The sequence below is a fragment of the Sus scrofa genome, chromosome 6 (genome assembly GCF_054392235.1).
Source record: "Sus scrofa isolate SSC_HxYL_T2T_F1_AM1 chromosome 6, Sscrofa_HxYL_maternal_Yorkshire_Landrace_v2.0, whole genome shotgun sequence".
In the NCBI taxonomy this organism is placed as follows: domain Eukaryota; kingdom Metazoa; phylum Chordata; class Mammalia; order Artiodactyla; family Suidae; genus Sus; species Sus scrofa.
Window position 1 is genome coordinate 60,384,363 of NC_139388.1, and position 22,046 is coordinate 60,406,408.

General features: G+C 45.8%; 1 protein-coding gene across 5 annotated transcripts; it reads left to right on the top strand.

The window, feature by feature from the left end:
- Nucleotides 1-3,755: 3,755 nt before the first annotated feature.
- LOC100737585 (zinc finger protein 350) lies at nucleotides 3,756-17,426 on the top strand. 5 transcript variants are annotated; one of them, XM_013998720.3, is made up of 6 exons: nucleotides 3,756-3,825; nucleotides 3,909-4,107; nucleotides 7,972-8,164; nucleotides 8,840-8,966; nucleotides 10,857-10,952; nucleotides 15,948-17,426. In XM_013998720.3, exons 3-6 carry the CDS (start codon nucleotides 8,150-8,152, stop codon nucleotides 17,333-17,335), a joined length of 1,626 nt encoding a protein of 541 aa, XP_013854174.3. In that variant the 5' UTR covers nucleotides 3,756-3,825; nucleotides 3,909-4,107; nucleotides 7,972-8,149; the 3' UTR covers nucleotides 17,336-17,426. The 5 variants fall into 5 exon arrangements, with proteins under 5 accessions (XP_013854174.3, XP_084817733.1, XP_084817734.1 ...); XM_084961607.1 differs by having other exon boundaries at nucleotides 3,909-3,973; XM_084961608.1 differs by having other exon boundaries at nucleotides 3,927-4,107.
- The last annotated feature ends 4,620 nt before the right edge of the window (nucleotides 17,427-22,046 follow it).

Sequence of the window (22,046 nt, forward strand, 5' to 3'; positions counted from 1 at the left end):
ATTGAATTGGAGCTGTATCTGCTGGCCTACATCACAGCTCACAGCAACACCAGATCCTTAACCCACTTAGCAAGGCCAAGGATTGAACCTACCTTCTTATGGATACTAGTTGGGTTTGTTACCATGGAGCCATGATGGGAACTCCCTATTATATTTTAAATTTTTTTATTATAGTTGATTTAGTGTTCTGTCAATTTCTGCTGTACAGCAAAGTGACCCAGTTGCGAGTACACACACACACATATGTGTATATATATTTTCATATTCCATCATGTTCTATCACAAGTGATTGTAAATAGTTTTCTGTGCCATATAATAGGAGCTCTTTGCTTATCCACTCCAATTGCAATAGTTTGCATCTATTAACCCCAAACTTCCAGTCCCTCCCACTCCTTCCTCCTCCCCCTTGGCAACCACAAGTCCATTCTCTATGTCCATGAGTTTGTTTCTTTTCTGTAGATAGGTTCATTTGTGCTATATTTTAGATTCCACATACAAGAGATATCATGTATTTGTCTTTCTCTTTCTGACTTCATTAGTATGAGAATCTCCAGTTGCATCCATGTTGCTGCAAATGGCATTATTTTGTTCTTTTTTGTGGCTGAGTAGTATTCCATTGTGTATATGTACTACATCTTAATCCATTCATCTGTCAATGGACATTTAGGTTGTCTCCATGTCTTGGCTATTGTGAATAGTGCTGCAGTGAACATAGGGGTGCATATATCTTTTTGAATGAAAGTTTTGTCTGGATATATGCCCAGGAGTGGGATTGCTGGATCACACGGTAGGTCTAGATTTAGTTTTCTGAGGTCCCTCTATACTGTTTGCCATAGTGGTTGTACCAATTTACATCCCCACCCACAGTGTAGGAAGGTTCTCTTTTCTCCATACCCCCTCCAGCTTATGTTATTTGTAGGCTTATTAATGAGAGTCATTCTGATTGGTGTCTTACAGATTTTTTTTTTTTGTCTGTAGTTTTCTTTTCTTTTTGTCCCAAGCCTTGGCATGCAGAAGTTCCCTCTCCAGGGATCAAACCTATGCCACAGCAGACACCAGATCCTTAACTGCAAGGCCACTAGGGAACTCCTATAATTTTGTCATTTATAAAATATTAGAAAAATAGGGAGTTCCCGTGGTGGCGCAGTGGAGACAGATTCGACTAGGAACCATGAGGTTGTGGGTTCAATCCCTGGCCTGGCTCTGGGTTAAGAATCCAGCATTGCCGTGAGCTTTGGTGTAGGTTGTGGACACAGCTCAGATTTGGCATTGCTGTGGCTCTGGAGTAGGCTGGTGGCAAGAGCTCCAATTAGACCCCTAGCCTGGGAACCTCCATATGCTGCGGGTTCGGCCCTAAAAAGACAAAAGACTATGTATATATATACACATAGAAAAATAGAATTGGTTACCATTTCCCCTTTGGAGGTTGACTATTTGACCTTGTGAAATAATAGAAAATATATATTGGTCTTTGCCCCCAGTTCCTGGAACAGATCTCTTGAAACCCTTGTAATTCCTCCATGATAAAAGCACTAGGAGTATCTCTCGTTCTATGCTCGCGACTCTGGGTGGCCTCCTGGATGGGGGTTGGTCACCAAACCGACCAAGCAACGTTGAGAAGCTTGCAATTTTTCACCCCACGCTCCATCCTCTAGACGGGAGAAGGGCTAGGAATGGAGTTACTAACTAAACATGCATCGCATGAGAAATGCTCCATAAAATCCCAATAGTAGTGGCTTTGGAGAGGTTCCTGATGGGTGAACACATTCCAGTACTAGGAGAATCACACCCCCCCATCTCCATGGGGACAGAAGCTCCTGTGCTTAGGCCTCTCCTACATCTCACTGTGTGTATCTCTTCACCAGGCTGTTCATCTCTATGCTTTATTCATATTTTTTAATGAACTGGTAAACAAGCGTTTTCTTGAGTTCTGTGAGCCACTCTAGCAAATTAACTGAATCCAATGAATCTGCTATTTAGTTGTTATACTAATGTTATTTTCTCAACTTGCCAAAATACCATGGTTATATAAAATATTCACATGATAGGAAGTCAAATCAAGGTATATATGCACTCTTAATAGTACTTTGTGACTTTCAATGTAAATCTAAAATTTTCCCAAAATAAAAGTTTATTTAAAATAGGAAAAAAAATAGGTAGTATATTCTTCGCCAATTATATCTCAGCATAACTGTAAAACATAGGTATAATCTAATGTTATCCCTTGATGTCTCATCTTGGGTATATGCCTAGGAGTGGAAATGCTGGATGACATGGCAACTCTTTTTAGGTGTTTGTTTCCTAGGCTAGGTGTCAAACTGGAACTACAGCTGTTGGCCACAGCCACAGCAACGCCAGATCCCAGCCATGTCTTTGACTTGCGCCACAGCTCATGGCAATGCCGGATCCTCATAGAGACTAGTTGGATTTGAGCCACAAAGGGAAATCCTGTTTGTTTTTTTAATGGTACCCACAGCCTATGGAAGTTCTGGGGCCAGAGGTTGCATCCAAGTGGCAGCTGCAACCATGTGGGATCCTTTAACCCACTGCGCTGGGCTTGGGGTCTAACCTGCACCTCTGCAGCAGGCAGGGTGCAATTACATTCTTCACCCACTCGCCATAGCAGGAGTTACTATTTTTAGTTTTTTGAGGAACTTACATTCTGTTGTCCATAGTGGCTGCACCATTGTACATTCCCATCAACACATAGGAACTGTTGCCTTTCTCCACACGCCCTCCAGCCTATGTTATTTGTAGACTTTATAAGATGGTCATTCTGACTTTGTGAGGCGGTCTTTCATTGCAGGTTTGATTTGCAATTCTCTGATTATTAGTGATGACTGTACTTCCCCGAGGTCCCAATCCCAGTCAAAATTTAGGCTTGTCTCAGCTCTCTCTTTTCCTCTAGAATGTCATCACCTGTTTCACACTGCCAGTTTTTAAAAAAAATCTTATTCGGGCCTTAAAAGCTGCTTCCTGGAGTTCCCGTCGTGGCGCAGTGGTTAACGAATCCGACTAGGAACCATGAGGTTGCGGGTTCGGTCCCTGCCCTTGCTCAGTGGGTTAAACGATCCGGCGTTGCCGTGAGCTGCGGTGTAGGTTGCAGACGCGGCTCGGATCCCACGTTGCTGTGGCTCTGGCGTAGGCCGGTGGCTACAGCTCCGATTAGACCCATAGCCTGGGAACCTCCATATGCCGCGGGAGAGGCCCAAGAAATAGAAAAAAAAAAAAAAAAAAAAAAAAAAAAAGCTGCTTCCTGCAAGAAATTTACCTCCAAATCTTTCTGCGGATGTCCGATTACCTTTTCTTTTTCCAGAGTTCATTTTCTGCTGCTACACCAGCAGTTTAACTCTTTGTCAGTTTCTAAACCCGACCCCAATATAAAGTATAAAATAAAGGCCACCGGGATATTCCTTTACTGCTCAGTCCCCAAGGCGAAGTTTAAGTAGCTCCATACTTTCTTTAGAAACCTCGCGTTTCTGAAAATCGGCTCATTTCCTAAAGTGTGGACGTGGCAAAAAATGAGATTAAATTCAGCGGCTTCTCACTTTCCCAGCCACCCCAGGTTCCCTCCCGGAAGCCCGCACCCTCGGCCTTTTGTACGTAAAGTGTCCCAACGTGGCCGCCCACTGGCGCCCCGGCGACCGGGCGCAGACATATTGCCTTTCTAGGAACTACCGGAAACCCGTTCTTCCGCGTTTCCACAAACGTCTCAGACCCAATTCAGCCGCCGTAGGTGGACGGAAAATGTGTGCGACAGCCAAGTAGAAGCGGTTCTTGGAAGGTGTTAGGTTTAGACTCCTCTTGCTGGCTGGAGAAAATCCGGTCAGTGTGTGCATTTGTCCCTTGAAGTTTTGTGTGTGTGTGTGTGTGTGTGTTTTGACCCATAGAAGGTTTGTCTCTTACAGGGTGATGTCAACGCATAGGGTGGACGCCGTGTAATGTGGACTTAACGGAACAATTGCCGAGTCTGGTGAGAATCACCAAAGTAGAAGTATTTGAGAGTAACCGGGACCCGTCTGTCTGTGGTTGGAGTACCTTGCGGAGGGTGGTCTTTAGAACGATTAAGAATTTGTGGAGATCAGCAACCAAGTCCGGATCAGCAGGGTATGGGGGTCTTTGCAAATCACTTTGTTAAGGGTGCAGGTCGTATTTATGATGAACACAGGTTTTGGTTGAGGTTCGAGAATTAATATGGGGTTCGGTGTTATTGGTGCTTCCTTGGATGGTCATCTAATGGGTGTCTGGTCCAGATTTCGGATTAACAAGGGAGTGTGTAGTCCGTGTCTGTCGTACAGAGAAACTTGCTAGGTTTGGGCGCCTAGGATTCCTGGCTGTTAGTTGGGTTGAGGTTCCAACCTCGACCGCTGGGTACCAAGGCGGTATTCTGGGAGCAGCAGTTTGAAACTGCCTGGTTTTTAGCCTTGTGTTCGGGGCTTAAGTAACTGCTGACCCAGGGACTAATCCAGCCACGCCCATCCGTTGTGTTTCTCTTTGGCTGCTTTCGCCCTGCAAAGGTAGAATTGAGTTCTCAGGACAGATTTCAACCTTCATAGTAGAAACGTATACTGTCTATCCTTTTGCAGAAAATGCTTGCCAACACCTGCCCTCATAGCAATGAATAGTGTTGCTTATTTGCCCGATGTACATTCGCGCTTTCTTCTTCTTCTTTTTTTTTTTTTTTTTTTTTTTTGGTCTTTTTGCTTTTTCTAGGGCCGCTCCAGCGGCATATGGAGGTTCCTAGGCTAGGGGTCTAATCGGAGCCATAGCCACTGGCCTATGCCAGAGCCACAGCAACGCAGGATCCAAGTTGCGTCTGCGACCTACACCACAGCTCACGGCAACGCCGGATCTTTAACTCACTGAGCAAGGCCAGGGATTGAACCCGCAACCTCATGGTTCCCAGTCGGATTCGTTAACCACTGCGCCACGACGGGAACTCCTCACACTTTCTTCTTTACTGACAGAATTTTCATTTTATTCATTTATTTTTTGTTTTGTTTTTCATATAATACTGGTACCATTATCTCTCCCCCCTCCCTTTTTTGCTTTTTTATTTTTATTTTTTTGCTTTTTTAAAGGCCTGCACCTGTGGCATATGGAAGTTCCCAGGCCAGAGATCCAGTCAGAGCTGCAACTGTCTGTCTACACCACAGTCACAGCAATGTCAGATCCGAGCCACATCTGAGAAGGTGTGTGGTTGTAGGCCAGCAGCTGTAGCTCTTATTTGATGCCTAGCCTGGGAGGTTCCATATGCCCCAGGTTTGGCCCTGAAAAGAAAAATACATCAATGAATAAATAAATAAAAATAAAAAAGAATTGTGCCAAAATATTTATCAAAGTATTTGTGCAGTTCCTCCCGCAACATATAATTTGCTTTATAGCCTGCTTTATGTGGCCTGTTGAACATTCTTTTCCACATCCCAGTATTATTGAGAGATTCTCCTGTGTTATCCCTTACAAGTTTTATGGATTTGCCTCACTCATTGAGACTGATAGTTCTCTGGCTACATGATTTTTGTGTATGTTGTGAGGTGGGGTGCCACGTTTTTCTCCCCGTCCCCAACCCCAACGTGAATATCTGATTGTCCCTGGACCATTTCTTTAAAAGACATCCTTCTATTCTCCGTAGTGCTGCTTTGATTGTCAAGTCTTTATATAGGCAAGAGTCTTTATAAGCATTTTATTGTTCATTTGTTCTACTTATCTTTGTACTAATATTATACTGCCATAATTAAAGTAACTGCCAGAAGTAAAGTCTTCATAATTGAGCAGTTCTCTCAGTTTTTTTTAAAAGATGGGTATACTTATCAGTTTAGTTTCTGATTGGGGTTTCCTTGGATTTTTATATATATTTGAGAGACGTGACATCTTTTTTTTTTTTTTTTAATTTTATGGCCTCACCCACTGCATATAGAAGTTCCTAGGCCAGGGACTGAATCAGAGCCACCGCTGTGACCTACACTGCAGCTGTGGCAATATTAGATCCTTTAACGTTGTGCTGGGCCAGGGATCAAACCCACAGCTTCTCAATGACCAGAGCCACACAGTCATATTCCTAGCCCACCAAGCCACAGTGGGAACTCCCATGACATCTTTACGATGTTTGATTTTCTTAGTAATCTTTATAGTTCATATTTCCACTTATTTAAGTCTGTTAAAATTTCTCTCAGCATGCCTGCTTAGTATCAATTATTTATTTATTTTTTTGTCTTTTTGTCATTTCGAGGGTCGCACCCGTGGCATATGGAGGTTCCCAGGCTAGGGGTCTATTCGGAGCTGTGGGCACTGGTCTTTGCCAGAGAAACAGCAACGCGAGATCCGAGCCACGTCTGCAACCTACACCACAGCTCACGGCAACATTGAGCAAGGCCAGGGATCGAACCCGAAACCTCATGGTTCTCAGTCGGATTCGTTAACCATGAAGCACAAGGGGAACTCCCAGTATCAAATATTTTTGACAGTCTTCAAAATGATATTTATAAATTTTGTTCTTTGGTGGCCTGTTTGTTCTGTCAGAGAGGTGTCTTCAATCTTCTACAGGTAGTCTGGATTTAGTTTTTTTTTTTTTACTTTTTTCCCCACTGCACCTTCGACATGTGGGAGTTCCCAGGCCAAGTACTGAACTCACACCACAGCCACAGCTTGAGCCACTGCAGTGACAACGCCGGCTCCTTAACCAGCTGCGTGACAGGGGAGCTCCCTGGATTTGTTTATTTCTTCTTCTGGTCCATTTTTGCTGTATACTTTTCGGGGCTATATTGTTAGATGCGTAGAAAATTTGGAAAATTTTTATAATGTGCTGAATTGAACCTCTTACTAGTGAACATCGTTTTCTTTCTCTGAAGTAATTTTTTCGGCTTTTTGGTTCCTTTTGTCTCAGACCGTAGTTACGCCAGGTTCTCTGTTGCTACTCTTTCCATGGTTTATCTTTTCTTAACCTTCTCCAGCTTTCCATATCATTGTGTTTCAGGCACGTGACCTAAAATAGTAGTCTGTCGGGCTGTACATTTTATTTTATTTATTTTTTGGGGGGCATGCACCCTTGGCATATGCAGGTTCCCAGCCTAGGGGTCTAACCAGAGCTGCTGGCCTATGCCACAGCCACAGCAAAATCCGAGCTGTGTCTGCCACCTACACCACAGCTCACAGCAACGCTAGATCCTTAACCTGCTGAGCAAGGCCAGGGATTGAACCTGCAACCTCATGGCTCCTAGTTGGATTCATTTCCCCTGCACCATGACAGGAATTCCAGGGCTGTACATTTTAATCCAGTCTGACAGGTTTGGAGTGTTTGTATTGGTGTAATTAACTGGCTTCCTTGTTCTGTTTAGACATAATGTAATTCTCAGTATTTTTTTTTAACACAGTCATCTAAGTGCACTGTGTTTGCCCTGCTTACTCTCTATTCCTTGTTTTCTCTCCCTCCTTCCCCCTCCTTCTCCCTTCCACCGCCCCCGCTGTTTTGAGTGAATTTCGTCTTGTTATATTGCCCACTTGTGGTATGAACAAAATTATGTACTTTGAGACAGTTTGGAGTTTTCATCATGACACTAGCGGTTTTTTGTTTTTTGTGTTTTTTTTGCATGGAAGTTTTTTTTGTCAAAAGCTTCCATTGTTAGCACTTTCACACTCTTCTCTGACAGTACTGGGCGGCTTCGAGCATCTCAAATTCATTTACCACTGTCCCAAGGATACTGTGTACTTCTTAACAATGTATTTAAAACCTCCTAAGATATGACCCGTGTTGCTTATCGAGAACACTTCTGCTTTGCCCGGTGCTTGGTTTTCAGGCTGCAGGGCGAGTGCTCACGGGCTTTCTTGGCCAGCGGGATGGGATCTTGTGAGGCCACAAGCACAGGGCCCTGAGCAGTGGGTGGGCATCGGGGGAAGGGGGCCCCCTGGGGGCGCAGTGGCGTCTGGTCCCGGAGATAATGTGCCCTGGGCTTGGCTTTTCTCCTCACCCCCCAGGTCCTGAGTCGTGGGAGCAGCAGGATCCTTTGCAGGAGGGAGGAGTTAGAGGCTTTGGGGTCAGCATTTCTGGGGACACGCTTGAGTGAAGACGGATTTTGGAAGAGGAACTTAGCAGATCCTGCGGACCGGCGGACAGAACCTCCCTGTTGCCAGCTCTTTCCAGAGACAGAAGAAGATGATCCAGGCCCAGGTGCCTTTGGGTTTGGTTTATTCTTTTCTTTGCTCCCTAATGGATCTGTGTAGGCCTGTAAAAATCACTCCCATTAATCTGTAAAGTACAAATATGTATGTCTCTTATCTGTCTTATATAATTGTGTGTATGTGAATGTGGTTTTTCTAGGTTAACAAGAAGATTTAACTTTCTGCACATGATAGAAACTTTTTTTTGTTTTTTGTTTTTTTACTTTTTTGTGGACTTTTTTGCTATTTCTTGTGCTGCTCCTGCAGCATATGGAGGTTCCCAGGCTAGGGGTCGAATCTGAGCTGTAGCTGCCGGCCTACACCAGAGCCACAGCAACATGGGATCTGAGCTGCATCTGCGACCTACACCATAGCTCACGGCAACGAGGGATCCTTAACCCACTGAGCAAGGCCAACCTCATGGTTCCTAGTCGGATTCGTTAACCACTGAGCCTCGATGGGAACTCCGATAGAAACTTCTAATTGAATAAATGGGTGCTAGATGGCTGCCTGTACAATTAGGGAGTATTTTATTCAGCATTTGGTTCTTTAATGATGCATTAAATTAAAAACCCTACTAGATTACTCTATACAGCCTATAAAGCGGAAATGAGCAGAAGACCTTGAACGTGTCTCCCACATCATTGAGAGGACGTCACTTCGTTAAACACTCCTGTCATTCCAGGGAACCCTGACCCTGGAGGATGTGGCCGTGGACTTCACGTGGGAGGAGTGGCAGCTCCTGACCCCCGCGCAGAAGGACCTGTTCCGGGACGTGACGCTGGAGAACTACCACAACCTGGTGGCCGTGGGTGAGGCCGGCTCCCCTGTTTCCCTCGGGGGTCCCCAGCCTGTGGCCTTTCCCTTCGCAGCTTCCGAAAGCTCCAGAGTGTCTGTGAGGCTCTGCAGGGTAGATTCTCTGTCCGTCTCTGTCCCAAGGGAAGTGGGCGTCTTCTCCCTTCTCCCGAGAGGGAAGCCTTTGCTTTGTAGATGTATGTGATAATCGTGATTTATACCAAGAAATCTATATATTTTCCTATATATATAAGGTTCCCTCGTGGCCTCCTCAGACCGTTGGAATTTCCTAAGTTATAAGAGGTAAAGGAGAAATGGGTGTCTTTTGTTATTCATATAACACGACCCCTTCAACCACATCTGAGTTTAGTTTATTTCATTTCATTCTAATTTCATTTTTTGTTTTTTTAGGGCTGCACCTGAGGCATATGGAGGTTCCCAGGCTAGGGGTCTAATCAGAGCTACAGCTGCCGGCCACAGCAACGTGGGATCCGAGCCGAGTCTGTGATCTACACCACAGCTTATGGCAATGCCGGATCCTTAACCCACTGAGGGATATCAGGGATTGAACCTGTGTCCTTACTGATGCAAGTCAGATTCGTTTCTGATGAGCCATGATGGGACCTCCCTGAGTTGATGTTAATGAGGGGATTTTTAGAAAGCTACCTGATCACCTAAGAATGGAGGCTGATTGCCCAAAGGACAAACTATGATTAGAGGGTCCCACCCCCACATCCCCTCTGGGGAGGAGAGAGGGGCTGGAGTTGAAACAGCCACAAATGGCTAATGGTCCAGTCAAGCAGCCTGTGTCATGGGGCCTCCACCAAACCCCACAAGGACGGGCTGGGAGAGCTTCCAGGAGGTGGCCACACGGAGGGGGCGCTCCCAGTAAGAGCAGGACCCTCTGCGTCCCTCCCACCCTTGTCCTGTACCTTCGTCCATCTGGCTCTTCCTGAGTCGTATCCTTTTATAAGAAGTGGTGACCGAGTAAGTCAGCTGTCTTGCTGGGCTCTCTCTGCCGCTCTAGCGAATTAGTTGAACCTGAGAAGGGAGTCTTGGGCTCCTTTGATGTGCTCCTGGTCCATCAGAAGGAGCCCAGGAAACAACCTGAATTTATAGTTGGTGCCAGAAATGCAGCGGCTGAGGCAGCGTCTTGTGGGACTGTGTTATCTGACACTGTCCCCTGGTAGATTGTGTCAGAATCGAGTTAAATTGTAGGACAGCCTGTCAGTGTCTGTTGGTGTCTAAGAATTCCTTGATGTTTGGAAAACCCATATACGGTATCCAAAGTGGAGTAGAAGTACCTGGAGTTCCTGCTGTGGTGTAAGGGGATTGGTGGCATCTCTGGAGCACAGGGTTACAGGTTCGATCCTCAGCCAACTATGGCAGTAGGTCACAACTTTGGCTCAGATCTGATCCCTGGCCCAACAACTCCATATGTATCAGTGCGGCCAAAAAAATAGACAAGTAAATAAAGAAGAAAGAAGTGAAGTAAAAGTATTGATAGAGGAGGAGACACATGGGGGTATGTTTTTTCTTCAAAATGTGAAATATTTTTTTTTGGTCATTTCCAGAGCTGCAACCATGGCATATGGGGGTTCCCAGGCTAGGGGTCTAATCAGAGCTATAGCTGCCAACCTATGCCATAGCCACAGTGATGCCAGATCTGAGCCTTGTCCGTGACCTACACCACAGCTCACGGCAACACTGGATCCTTAACCCACTGAACGAGGCCAGGGATTGAACCCACCGCCTCATGGTTCCTAGTCGGATTCGTTAACCACTGAGCCACAACGAGAACTCCAAAATGTGAAAATTTTTTCTCGCCAAGTGTAGTATTCTGTGGTCTTCACAGACCCCAGGCCCTATTCAGTGTGTCTCAAGCTGGTGTCGTTTCCCTTGAACAGGTTATCAAGCCAGCAAAGCTGACATCCACTCCAGGTTAGATCAAGGAGAGCAACCAGGGGCGACGGAGGCTGATACCCACTCTCGCACCCAGTCAGGTGAGTGAGAGACACCGAGATGACAGCTGTGCACATCACATTGTCATCGGTCAGAGAAGTGTCACAGCTGAGGGTTGGAGGCTTGGGAAGCAGGGCCTTCGGGCCCCTCCCCCGAAGTTAGACCTCTTTTCCTTTGTAGCAGTTTGGAGAGAAATATGTCCCTTGTTTAGGAAGGCTCTCCTTCTTCTAGGATCTATTTCTTCTTCTTCTTTTCTTTTTTTTTTTTTTTCTGGCCATGCCCAAGGCATGTGAATATTCCCAGGCCAGGGATGGGATCCATGGCACTGCAGTGACCCGAGCCACAGCAGTGACAATGTTGGATCCTTAACCCACTGAGCCATCAGGGAACTCCTGTCCCTTAAACTCCTGTGCATCCTCCATCCTGGCTGTCCAGGGATAGCCTCAAATGCTCCTCACCCAGAGCCTTTTTCTTTAAAGGAATCTGCTGGAGTTCTCTTGTGGCATAGGGAAAAAAAATAGAGTCTGCTGTTCATGACTTTTTTAACTAGAAAAGTTATTTCAGGAGTTCCCGTCTTGGCTCAGTGGTTAACGAACCCGACTAGTAACCATGAGGTTTTGGGTTTGATCCCTCGCTTCGCTCAGTGGGTTAAGGATCCAGCGTTGCCATGAGCTGTGGTGTAGGTTGCAGCCACAGCTTGGATCCCTTGTTTCTGTGGCTGTGGTGTAGGCTGGCAGCTGCAGCTCTGAGTCGACCCCTAGTCTGGGAACCTCCATATGCTGCAGGTGCAGCCCTAAAAAAAAAAAATTATTGGAGTGTAGTTGACTTAGAAAATTTTGTTAGTTTCAGTTGTATAGCAAAAAAATATATATATATTTGTTCCTTTTCAGATTCTTTTCCTATATAGGCTATTACACAGTATTGAGTAGATTTCCATATTCTATATAGTACGTCCTTGTTACCCATTTATTTTTTATACATTAGTGTGTATATGTCAATCCCAACCCCCTCATTTTTTTTTTTTTTTTTTTGTCTTTTTGCCTTTTCTAGGGCTGCTCCTGCGGCATATGGAGGTTCCCAGGCTAGGGGTCTATTTAGAGCTGTAGCCACCGGCCTATTCCAGAGCCACAGCAACACGGGATCCTAGTTGCATCTGCGACCTACACCACAGCTCATGGCAACGCCAGATCCTTAACCCACTGAGCAAGGCCAGGGATCGAACTTGCATCCTCATGGATACTAGTCAGGTTAATTACTGCTGAGCCACAACAGCAATTCCTTCCTCTACATTTTTTGACAGCCTAGTATTTGCTGGAAGGAAAGAGCAGTGAAAAAAAGCACACAATTAGATCCCAAGATTTTAGTTCAAGAGAAAGGAGTCAAGAAATTAATTAACATAAACAGTTGAGGAATATCCCTTGGAGGGTAAAAAGGGCTGTGATAAAAATTTCGTCAGCATGATGGAAGAGTTGGTGCTGGGCTACTCTTTTTGGCAGGGAACACCTCTCAGATATGGTGCCTTTGAGTTAAGAGATGCAGGAAGTTAGTGGGCTGCTAGGTCAGGAGTTTTCCAAGGAGAGAGGGTGGCAAGTTCATAAGCCCAAAGCAGGGGTAAGTTGAGAAACATTAAAAAGCCCGTGTGGCCCTTAAAAACAAACACCCCCCCACACACACAAAAAACCGTGTGGACCAAGCAGAGCACGCTTTCAGGAATGGGATGCCAGGCACGCAATGGCAGCACGGGGAGGGGAGAGTGAGATTGGTCACACACTCCATTTCAAGGATCATGATTTTAGTCTCCATAAGATGAGAAAACACAAGTACCTGAAGGCCATGAAACCATTTACATTCTCAAGGATTCCCTTTGGCTTCTCTGTAGAAGGCAGACCGTAGCGGGCAGGGGTGCAAGCAGGAATGCCACCTAGGACAATATTGTAGAACATGGGAGAATGCTTGGCTGCAGCAGGGGTTGGGAGGGGGTCGTGGGTCAGATTCTGGAGATGAGATTGGAATTTAAATAAATATGGGCTAGGAGAGGAAGAAATGGATGGAGGTTGACGGTAAGATTTTGGGGGTCAAAAATACTGTCAGGGACATCAAGCATCATGGCTGCATCCTCAGTGCTTGCACTTAGCCTTGAGCTTTAGGAATAAGAAATCTTTGTTCAGGTGGCTTGAGCAGATGGATGAGGAATGTAAGTAGTCCCTGGGTAAGGAATGTTCCAGAATAAACCTGGAAAGTTCAAAGCCCTGAGATAGGAGCGTGTCTGAAGAAGCATCTTCATTCTGGAGGAAGAAGGGCCTCCCCATGAATCCATTGTTGTGGTTGGCATGAGGAGCACTAAGAACATGACACAGGGAGTTCCCACTGTGGCACAGTGGGTTAAGAATCCAACTGCAGTGGCTTGGGTTGCAGAGGAGGTGGGGCTTCCATCCTCAGCCTACAGCAGTGGGTTAAAGAATCCAGTGTTGCTGCAGCTAGGGTGTGGGTTGCAGCTGTGGCTCAGATTCATTCCTTGGCCTGGGAACTTTCATATGCCACTGGTGCGGCCATTAAAAAATTAAAAAATTTTAAAAAGAAAATGATACAGCAAAGAACTCCAAGTGCATCTAACTTACAATCTCCAAAACAAAACTGATTTCCCAGCCCAGATCTCCACCTGCCATCTCCATCATAGTGTAGCATGAACTTTCTGGAGAAGGGTTTCCCACAGAGCTTGTTTGGATGGAGCAGAGAAAGCAAAAGGCTAGATACACAGGGGCACTGAGGGGGTGGCTGGGGGTTGGGTAGCAGGTTGCATAAGGGCCTTTCAAGGACATTTTAAGATCTTGAGAAGACATTATAGAGAGTTTTTTGAAAAAAATTTTTTTGGTGGGGGCTGGTGCTGGGGTATGCCCATGGATTGCAGAAGTTCCTGGGCCAGGGATAGAACCCATGCCATATCAATGATCTAAGCTACTGCGATGACAATGCCAGCTCCTTAACCCACTAAGCCACCAAAAACTTTAATTGCGGAGTTTTGAATAGAGGAGTCTTGATGTAATTGATGCTCAAAAGGATCTCTTTGGCTAATGTATAGAAAGTAGGGGCAGTCATGGGAGGGACTGGAAGGCCAAGTAGGAGGCCACTGCTGTGGTCTAAGAGTGATTGGCTTCATGAAGGTGGAAGGGGAGGGTGTCAGTCCGATTCTGGGGGGGCAGGCGGGATTGATCATGACAGTGGATATTGTGTGTGAGTATGAGAAATGGATGGTAAGTTTTGTTATAACTAAGGAGAAGAGTGGAGTTGGCATTGACTTTTGGAGATGGCAGGTGGAGGAGGGGATCTGGTCTGGGAAATCAGTTTTGTTTTGGAGATGGTAAGTTAGATGCACTTGGAGTTCTCTGCTGTATCATTTTCTCTTTAAAAAAAAATTTTTTTTTCCTCTTTTTTCTTTTGTCTTTTGTCTTTTTAGGGCCACACCTGCAGCATGTGGAGGTTCCCAGGCTAGGGGTCCAATTGGAGCTGTAGCTGCCGGCCTATGCCACAGCCACAGCAACGCCAGATCCGAGCCGAATCTGCAACCTTATACCACAGCTCATGGCAGTGCCTGGATCCTTACCCACTGAGCAAGGGTAGGGATCAAACCTGCAACCTCATGGTTCCTAGTTGGGTTCGTTTCTGCTGTGCCATGATGGGAACTCCAAAAAATTTTAATTTTTTAATGGCCGCACAAGTGGCATATGGAAGTTCCCAGGCCAGGGATTGGATCCGAGTCACAGCTGCAACCCACACCCTAGCTGCAGCAACACTGGATTCTTTAACCCACTGCTGTAGGCTGAGGATGGAAGCCCCACCTCCTCTGCAACCCAAGCCACTGCAGTTGGATTCTTAACCCACTGTGCCACAGTGGGAACTCCCTGTGTCATGTTCTTAATGCTCCTCATGCCAACCACAACAATGGATTCATGGGGAGGCCCTTCTTCCTCTAGAATGAACCCTGATTTCCTCCTTCTCTCTCCCCATCGCTCTTTCCCACCAGTTTCCCCAAGCTGCAGCTGTTTTCCTTGAGTCTGTCTCTGCCCTTTAAACTGGTTTTCCCCAACTACAGTGTAGGCTCCCTCAACAGGAGGAATACGTTTATGAGTCCCCAGCACTAGCACTGTTCTTGGTACACAGTAAAGATCTGTGGAATGAATGAGTCTGTCCTTCACTGATCAATTGATTGATTATTGCTTTTTTTAGGGCCAGGCCTGCAGCATATGGAAGTTCTCAGGCTAGGGGTTGAATAGGAGCTACAGCAGCCAGTGTACACCACAGCCACAGCAAGGCCAGATTTGAGCCATTTCTGAGACCTACATCACAGCTCACTACAACATCAGATCCTTAACCCACTGAGGGAGGCCAGGGATTGAACCCACATCCTCACGGATACTAGTTGGATTTGTTTCAACTATGCCACAACAGGAGCGCCTTCCCTCACTGATTTAAATAGTGACCCTGCAAGTTGCTCATGGGAAATTGCTTGCATTTTATAGGCTTTGCATGTTTTGCAAGACCAGTATTTAGAAAGTTGCCAAATTTCTTTTTTTTTTTTTTTTTTTTTTTTGCTATTTCTATGGGCCGCTCCCGCGGCATATGGAGGTTCCCAGGCTAAGGGTCGAATCGGAGCTGTAGCCACTGGCCTACGCCAGAGCCACAGCAACGCAGGATCCGAGCCGCATCTGCAACCTACACCACAGCTCACGGCAACGCCGGATCGTTAACCCACTGAGCAAGGGCAGGGACCGAACCCGCAACCCCATGGTTCCTGGTCGGATTCGTTAACCACTGCGCCACGACGGGAACTCCCAAATTTCTATTTATTCCTCGTGAATCACTAACTTTGTTTTTACATTAACTACTTTCACTTTTTGGTTTGTTTGTATTGTTTGTTCCTATGTGTGGGCGATATTAAATATTGATTTTTATTTACACTTATATCAGAGGGTCATCACTTAAAAAGACTCCTCACATCAAGGTATTTTAAAATAATTCATCTTTCTTTTCCTTCCTAGAAATCTGGAAAGTTGATGATCACCTGCTTGAGCACTTACAAAATGAGAGTGTGGAGAAGAGACGAGAACAATGGCACAGACACAATCCACTGGAAAATTCTGTTCATCAAAGCAGAACTAATTTTCTGGTCAGGCAAAATCATATGTTTGACTTACACAGAAAAAGTATGAAATCAGATTTAACTCTACTTCCCCAGAGCAGGGGCTGTGAAATAAAGAACTCTGCTGAGCTAAGTGGAGATGGCACATCCTGTCTCCATGCTAACAACAAACAGTTTCATACTGAAATTAAATTCCCCCAAAGCCAAAAACTCTTCAGCACTAAGCCCCAATTCAACGAGCATCAGAAAACTCAAAAAATAGAGAAACCTCATGTATGTGGTGAATGTGGGAAAGCTTTCATCAAGAAGTCTTGGCTCACTGATCACCACATCATTCATACAGGAGAGAAGCCCCATCAGTGCAATCTCTGTGGGAAAGCCTTCTCCCGAAAGTTCATGCTCACTGAACATCAGAGAACACATACAGGAGAGAAGCCTTATGAATGCATTGAATGTGGCAAGGCCTTTCTCAAGAAATCCCGGCTCAATATACATCAAAAAACCCATACAGGGGAGAAACCGTTTATATGTAGTGACTGTGGGAAAGGCTTCATCCAGAAGGGGAATCTCATCGTACATCGTCGGATTCACACAGGCGAGAAACCTTACATATGCAACGAATGTGGAAAAGGCTTCATCCAGAAGACATGCCTCATAGCTCATCAGAGATTTCACACAGGAAAAACTCCTTTTGTGTGCAGTGAATGTGGAAAATCCTGTTCCCAGAAGTCAGGTCTCATCAAACATCAGAGAATTCACACAGGAGAGAAACCTTTCAAGTGCATTGAGTGTGGGAAAGCCTTCACTACAAAGCAAAAGCTCATTGTCCATCAAAGAACTCACACTGGAGAGAGACCCTATGTCTGTAGTGAGTGTGGGAAAGCTTTTGCCTACATGTCTTGCCTTGTTAAACATAAGAGAATACACTCAAGAGAGAAAGGTGGAGCTTCAGTCAAGGTGGACAGTCCTCTCCCAGAGCATCACAGCTCCCCACAGACTAGCGCTGCCATACAAGAGAAAAGCCTTGTTAATTCGGTGACTATGCATCTGCCTTCTGTGGCCCCTCAGGCATCAGTGAACATCAGTGGGCTCCTAGCAAATCAGAATGTCATCATAGTGGGACAGCCTGTGGCCAAGCGTGCACCTGCCAGAGATAATGGAGGGTTTGCACAGGAGAGAAGCCTCATGAATGCTGTGAATGTGGTTGTGCCCCCAGTGGTCAATTATGTCTTATTTTATGTCACAGAAAGCCAGTCGGAAAGAAACTCAGAGACACATTATGTATAAAAGAAAGAAATTTTGGGGCAAAAATGTCTAGCTCATATGATGGCTGAAAAATATACACTGAGAGAAATTGTATAAATGCTGAGACTGGGAACACGTGATGTACTCATCCTGTTATGTGTGCATTGGTACAGAGGCATAATCTGACGTTACCCCAAACATACACATCAGTTGCTCAGTTAAATGACGCCTGAGTCCAATTATGTGGAGGAAATAAGTAGGTAAAGTTTTTAAGCATATACAATAATTTTTTTTTTTGGTCTTTTGTCCTTTTTAGGGCCATACCCGTGGCATATGGAGATTCCCAGGCTAGGGGTCGAATTGGAGCTGTAGCCACCAGCCTCTTCCAGAGCCACAGCAACGCCAGATCCGAGCCATGTCTCCAACCTCCACCACAGCTCATGGCAACGCCGGATCCTTAACCCACTGTGCGAGGCCAGGGATCGAACCTGCAATCTCATGGTTCCTAGTCAGATTCGTTTCCACTGCACCACAATGGGAACTCCATATACAATAATTCAAATTTGTATGTGGGAGCTTGTTATGAACAAAAGGCCACAATAGGGCAAATGCTGGATTGATGGGGTAAGAGATGTGAATCTGTCAATTCCGTTTCCCCAGGCCAAGGTGAAGGATTAAGTGAAAACTGAGTTATCGACCTTAAACTCTGAGAAATGTGTATTATGCAGTGGGAAGTTGATTGAGCCAGTTTGATTGAGTCTTAGATTGAATCAGTTTGTTCATTTACTGAGTATCTGTCGAACACTTCCGTTTTACTGGGTCCCGTTCTAGGAACTGAGGATGCGGTGGTGACCAAACCAGGAAAAGCCCATGGTCTCCTGGAGAAAGCTTTGAGGTAACTGGATTATCTTTGAGTGGTGTACCTCTACACATAGCTCATCTAGTAGGAGGATGTAAATATGTACCCAAGGTGAAATAGTCCTTTTCTTAGTCTTTCTGGTCGCCATAAGAGAATACCATCGTCTGGGTAGCTTATACAGACAGAAACTTCTCACTGTTCTGGAAGCTGCAAAGTCCAAGATTAAGGTGCCAGCAGATTTGGTGTCTAATTAGGGTTCCCGGTTCATAGAAAACAGTCAGCTCACTGTGTCCTCACATAGCGGAAGCGGCAAAGGAGCTCTCTGGGATGTCTTTTGTAAGGGCACTGATACCAGTCATGAGGGCTCCACCCTCATGAGCCAATCACCTCTCAAAGACCCTACTTTTTTACTTCAGATTCTTGTCCCTTATATGTTATTACAAAATTTTGGAGTTCCTGTCGTGGCCCAGCGGTTAGCAAACCCGACTGGCATCCATGAAGATGTGCGTTCGATCCCTGGCCTTACTCTGTGGGTTAAGGATCCAGCGTTGCCGTGAGCTGTGGTGTAGGTTGCGGATGTGGCTCGGATCCCGAGTTGCTGTGCCTGTGGTGTAGGCCAGCAGCTGTAGCTCCGACTGGACCCCTGGCCTGGGAACCTCCATATGCTGCAGGTGCAGCCCTAAAAGGCAAAAAGACAGAAAAAAAAAAAAAAGGTTAGTTCCCTGTGGTATAGAGTAAGCCTTTGTTGGTTATCTATTTTATATATAGTGGTGTATTAATCCCAACTCTTAATTTATCCCTTATCCCCCCTTCCCCAGGTCCCTCTTCTTAATACTTTGGATTAGGCCTCCAAGTATGGTTTTTAGGGGGAAGGGCACAAGCGTTCAGTCCATAGCAGATATGGAGTATTGTTTCAAGGGATTATGATAGTTCTTGTTTAAGTGGTATATTATTTCGAGGGAAGACAAGGGACTACTCTTCATGGACTTTAAGCACTTTAAGATACAAGCAACTTTTTTTTCTTTTTAGGGCTGTACCGGCGGCATAAGGAGGTTTCCAGGCTAGGGGTCGAATTGGAGCCGCAGAGTGCCAGCCTACACTACAGCCACAGCAACACAGGATCCAAGCTGAGTCTGCAACCTACACCATGGTTCACGGCAATGCTGGATCCTTAACCCACTGACCGAGGCCAGCGATTGAACTCATATCCTCATGGACACTATATGGGGTTCTTAACCCACTGAGCCACAACGGGAACTCCCACGAGTAATTTTTTTAAAGCCCAAGTCTTCTTTCCTTAGTAGATTAAAATTCCTTGGGAGGGAATGTCCACTATGATGCAGTGGTCTAATGATCTGGCTTGTCTCTGTGGAGGCATGGGTTCAATCCCTGGCCTGGCACACTGGGTTAAGGATCTGGTGTTGCTGCAGCTAGTGTAGATTGCAGCTCTGCCTTGGATTTGATCCTTGGCCCCAGAACTTTCATATGCTGCGGGATGGCTGAAGAAGAAGAAAAGCTTCCTTGGGAGTTTGCTGGTGGCCTGGCATTTAGAGATACGGCATCGTCACTGCTGTAGCCTGGGTCATTGCTGTGGTGCAGGTTGGAACTTCCATATGCCATGGGCCTAGGGGGAAAAAAAGATTATTTGATAGTTTTTTTTGCTATTTAAGTGTTTGAAGGTTTTGTGTTTTTTGTTTGTTTGTTTGTCTTTTCTAGGGCCACTCTCTCAGCATATGGAGGTTCCCAGGCTAGTGGTTGAATGGGAGCTGTAGCTGCCAGCCGACACCAGAGCCACAGCAACACGGGATCCGAGCCTCGTCTGCAACCTACGCCAGAGCTCAAGGCAATGCTGGACCCTTAACCCATTGAGGAGGGCCAGGGATCGACCCCGCAACCTCATGGTTCCTAGTCGGATTTGTTAACCACTGAGCCACGAAGGGAACTCCTGAAATTTTTTTTTTTTTTTAAAAACAGGGAGCTCCCTGGTAGACTAGTGGTTAAGACTCGGCACTTTCACTGCTGCGGCCTGGGTTCAATCCCTGGTCTGGGAACTGAGATCCCACATCAAGCTGCTGCACACCATGGCCAAAACCAAAAGAAATTCAGGGTTAAAGAAGGAATAAAAATGGAAGTAACAAAAAGTTTTAAATAATCAGTTGCTCAGTGGCAGTGAGCCACGTTTCAAGTGGTCGGTAGTTATGGGTGACTAGTGGCTACCGAGTTGGACAGCACACTCAGCGAAATAGTTTGTACCTAAATATATAGCTGAAAAGTATATACTGAGAGAAACCTGTCATCATTTCTATCATCCTAGAAAGTTACATCGGAGAGCCCTGGTTGACATGATTTTACAGTTCCCAGCATGGAAAAAGAACCAATTGGAGTTTCCGTTGTGGCTCAGCAGAAACGAATCTGACTAGTATCCACGAGGATGCAGGTTCGATCCCTGGCCTTGCTCAGTGGGTTAAGGACCCGGCATTGCCGTGAGCTGTGGTGTATGCTGACAGCTACAGCCCCGATTCAATCCTAGCCTGGTCCCTGGCCTTGCTCAGTAGGTTAAGGACCCGGCATTGCCAAGAGCTGTGGTGTATGCTGACAGCTACAGCTCTGATTCAACCCCTAGCCTGGGAACTTACATATGCCTCAATACGGCTCTAAAAAGGCAAAAAATTTTTTAAAAATTATCTTTTTTTGGGGGGGGGGTGCACCCGTCGCATATGGAGGTTCCCAGGCTAATGGTCGAATCAGAGTTACAGCTGCTGGTCTACACCACAGCCGCAGCAATGCCGGATCCAAGCCGCAGTGTCTATGACCTACACCACAACTCACGGCAACGCTGGATCCTTAACCCACCGAGTGAGGCCACGTATCAAACTTGCATCCTCAGGATTTTACTAGTCAGATTAACTTCTGCTAAGCCATGACAGGAACCCCATCCAATTATCTGTTGATTTGGAAAGGTGATGAACGAGCTGATGGGCTGATCTGAGTATTTGGTCACTGAAGGGAATGAGCCATTGGAAGGCGGTTCCAAATAACAGCTGTGTCTTCTCCAACCTGCTGTGATCTGAGACTTGGTCTAAACTGGGCAAAGCAAAAGTGAAAGGGGATCCTTAGCATAAATAGAATAAAAAGGAGGAGACTATAGGAGATAGGAGGTGACTTTTTTCTTTTTTTCTTCTTCTTTTTTTGGGCTGCACCCATAGCACGCGAACGTTCCCAGGCCAGCGATCGAAGCAGTGACCTGAGCCACTGCAGTGACAACACTGGATCCTTAACGGGTAGGTTACCAGGAAACTCTGAGGTGACCTTTTTTTAAAAAATTTTCTTCATCAGAGTTGATTTACAGATTTCGGTCAAATTCTGCCACACAGTAGTGACCCACTTATACATATATAAACACACACACACACACACACACACACACACACACAGAGTTTATCTCACATTCTCTTCTATCCTGTTTTGTCGCAAGTGATTGAACCTCATTGCTTATCCATTTTAAATGTAGCAAACTCCGAGTCCATCCCACTCCCCTGCCTCTGCCCCCGCCCCTGGCACTGGTAACCACAAGTCCCTTTTCCATGTCTGTGAGTCTTTTTTTGTTGCAGTGACAGTCTTTTTGTTTGTTTGTTTTTGTTTTTTAGGGCTGCACCTGCAGCATAGGGAAATTCCTGGGCTGGGGTTGAATCAGATTTGCAGCTGCCAGCCTACACCACAGCCACAGCAACACTGGATCCAAGCTGTGCCTGCGACCTGCACCGCAGCTCACAGCAAAGCCCAGTTGCTGGTGCACTGAGCGAGGCCAGGGATCAAACCTGCATCTTCATGGATGCTAGTCAGATTCATTTCTGCTGCGCCACAATGGGAACTCCTGAGGTGACATTCTTTTTA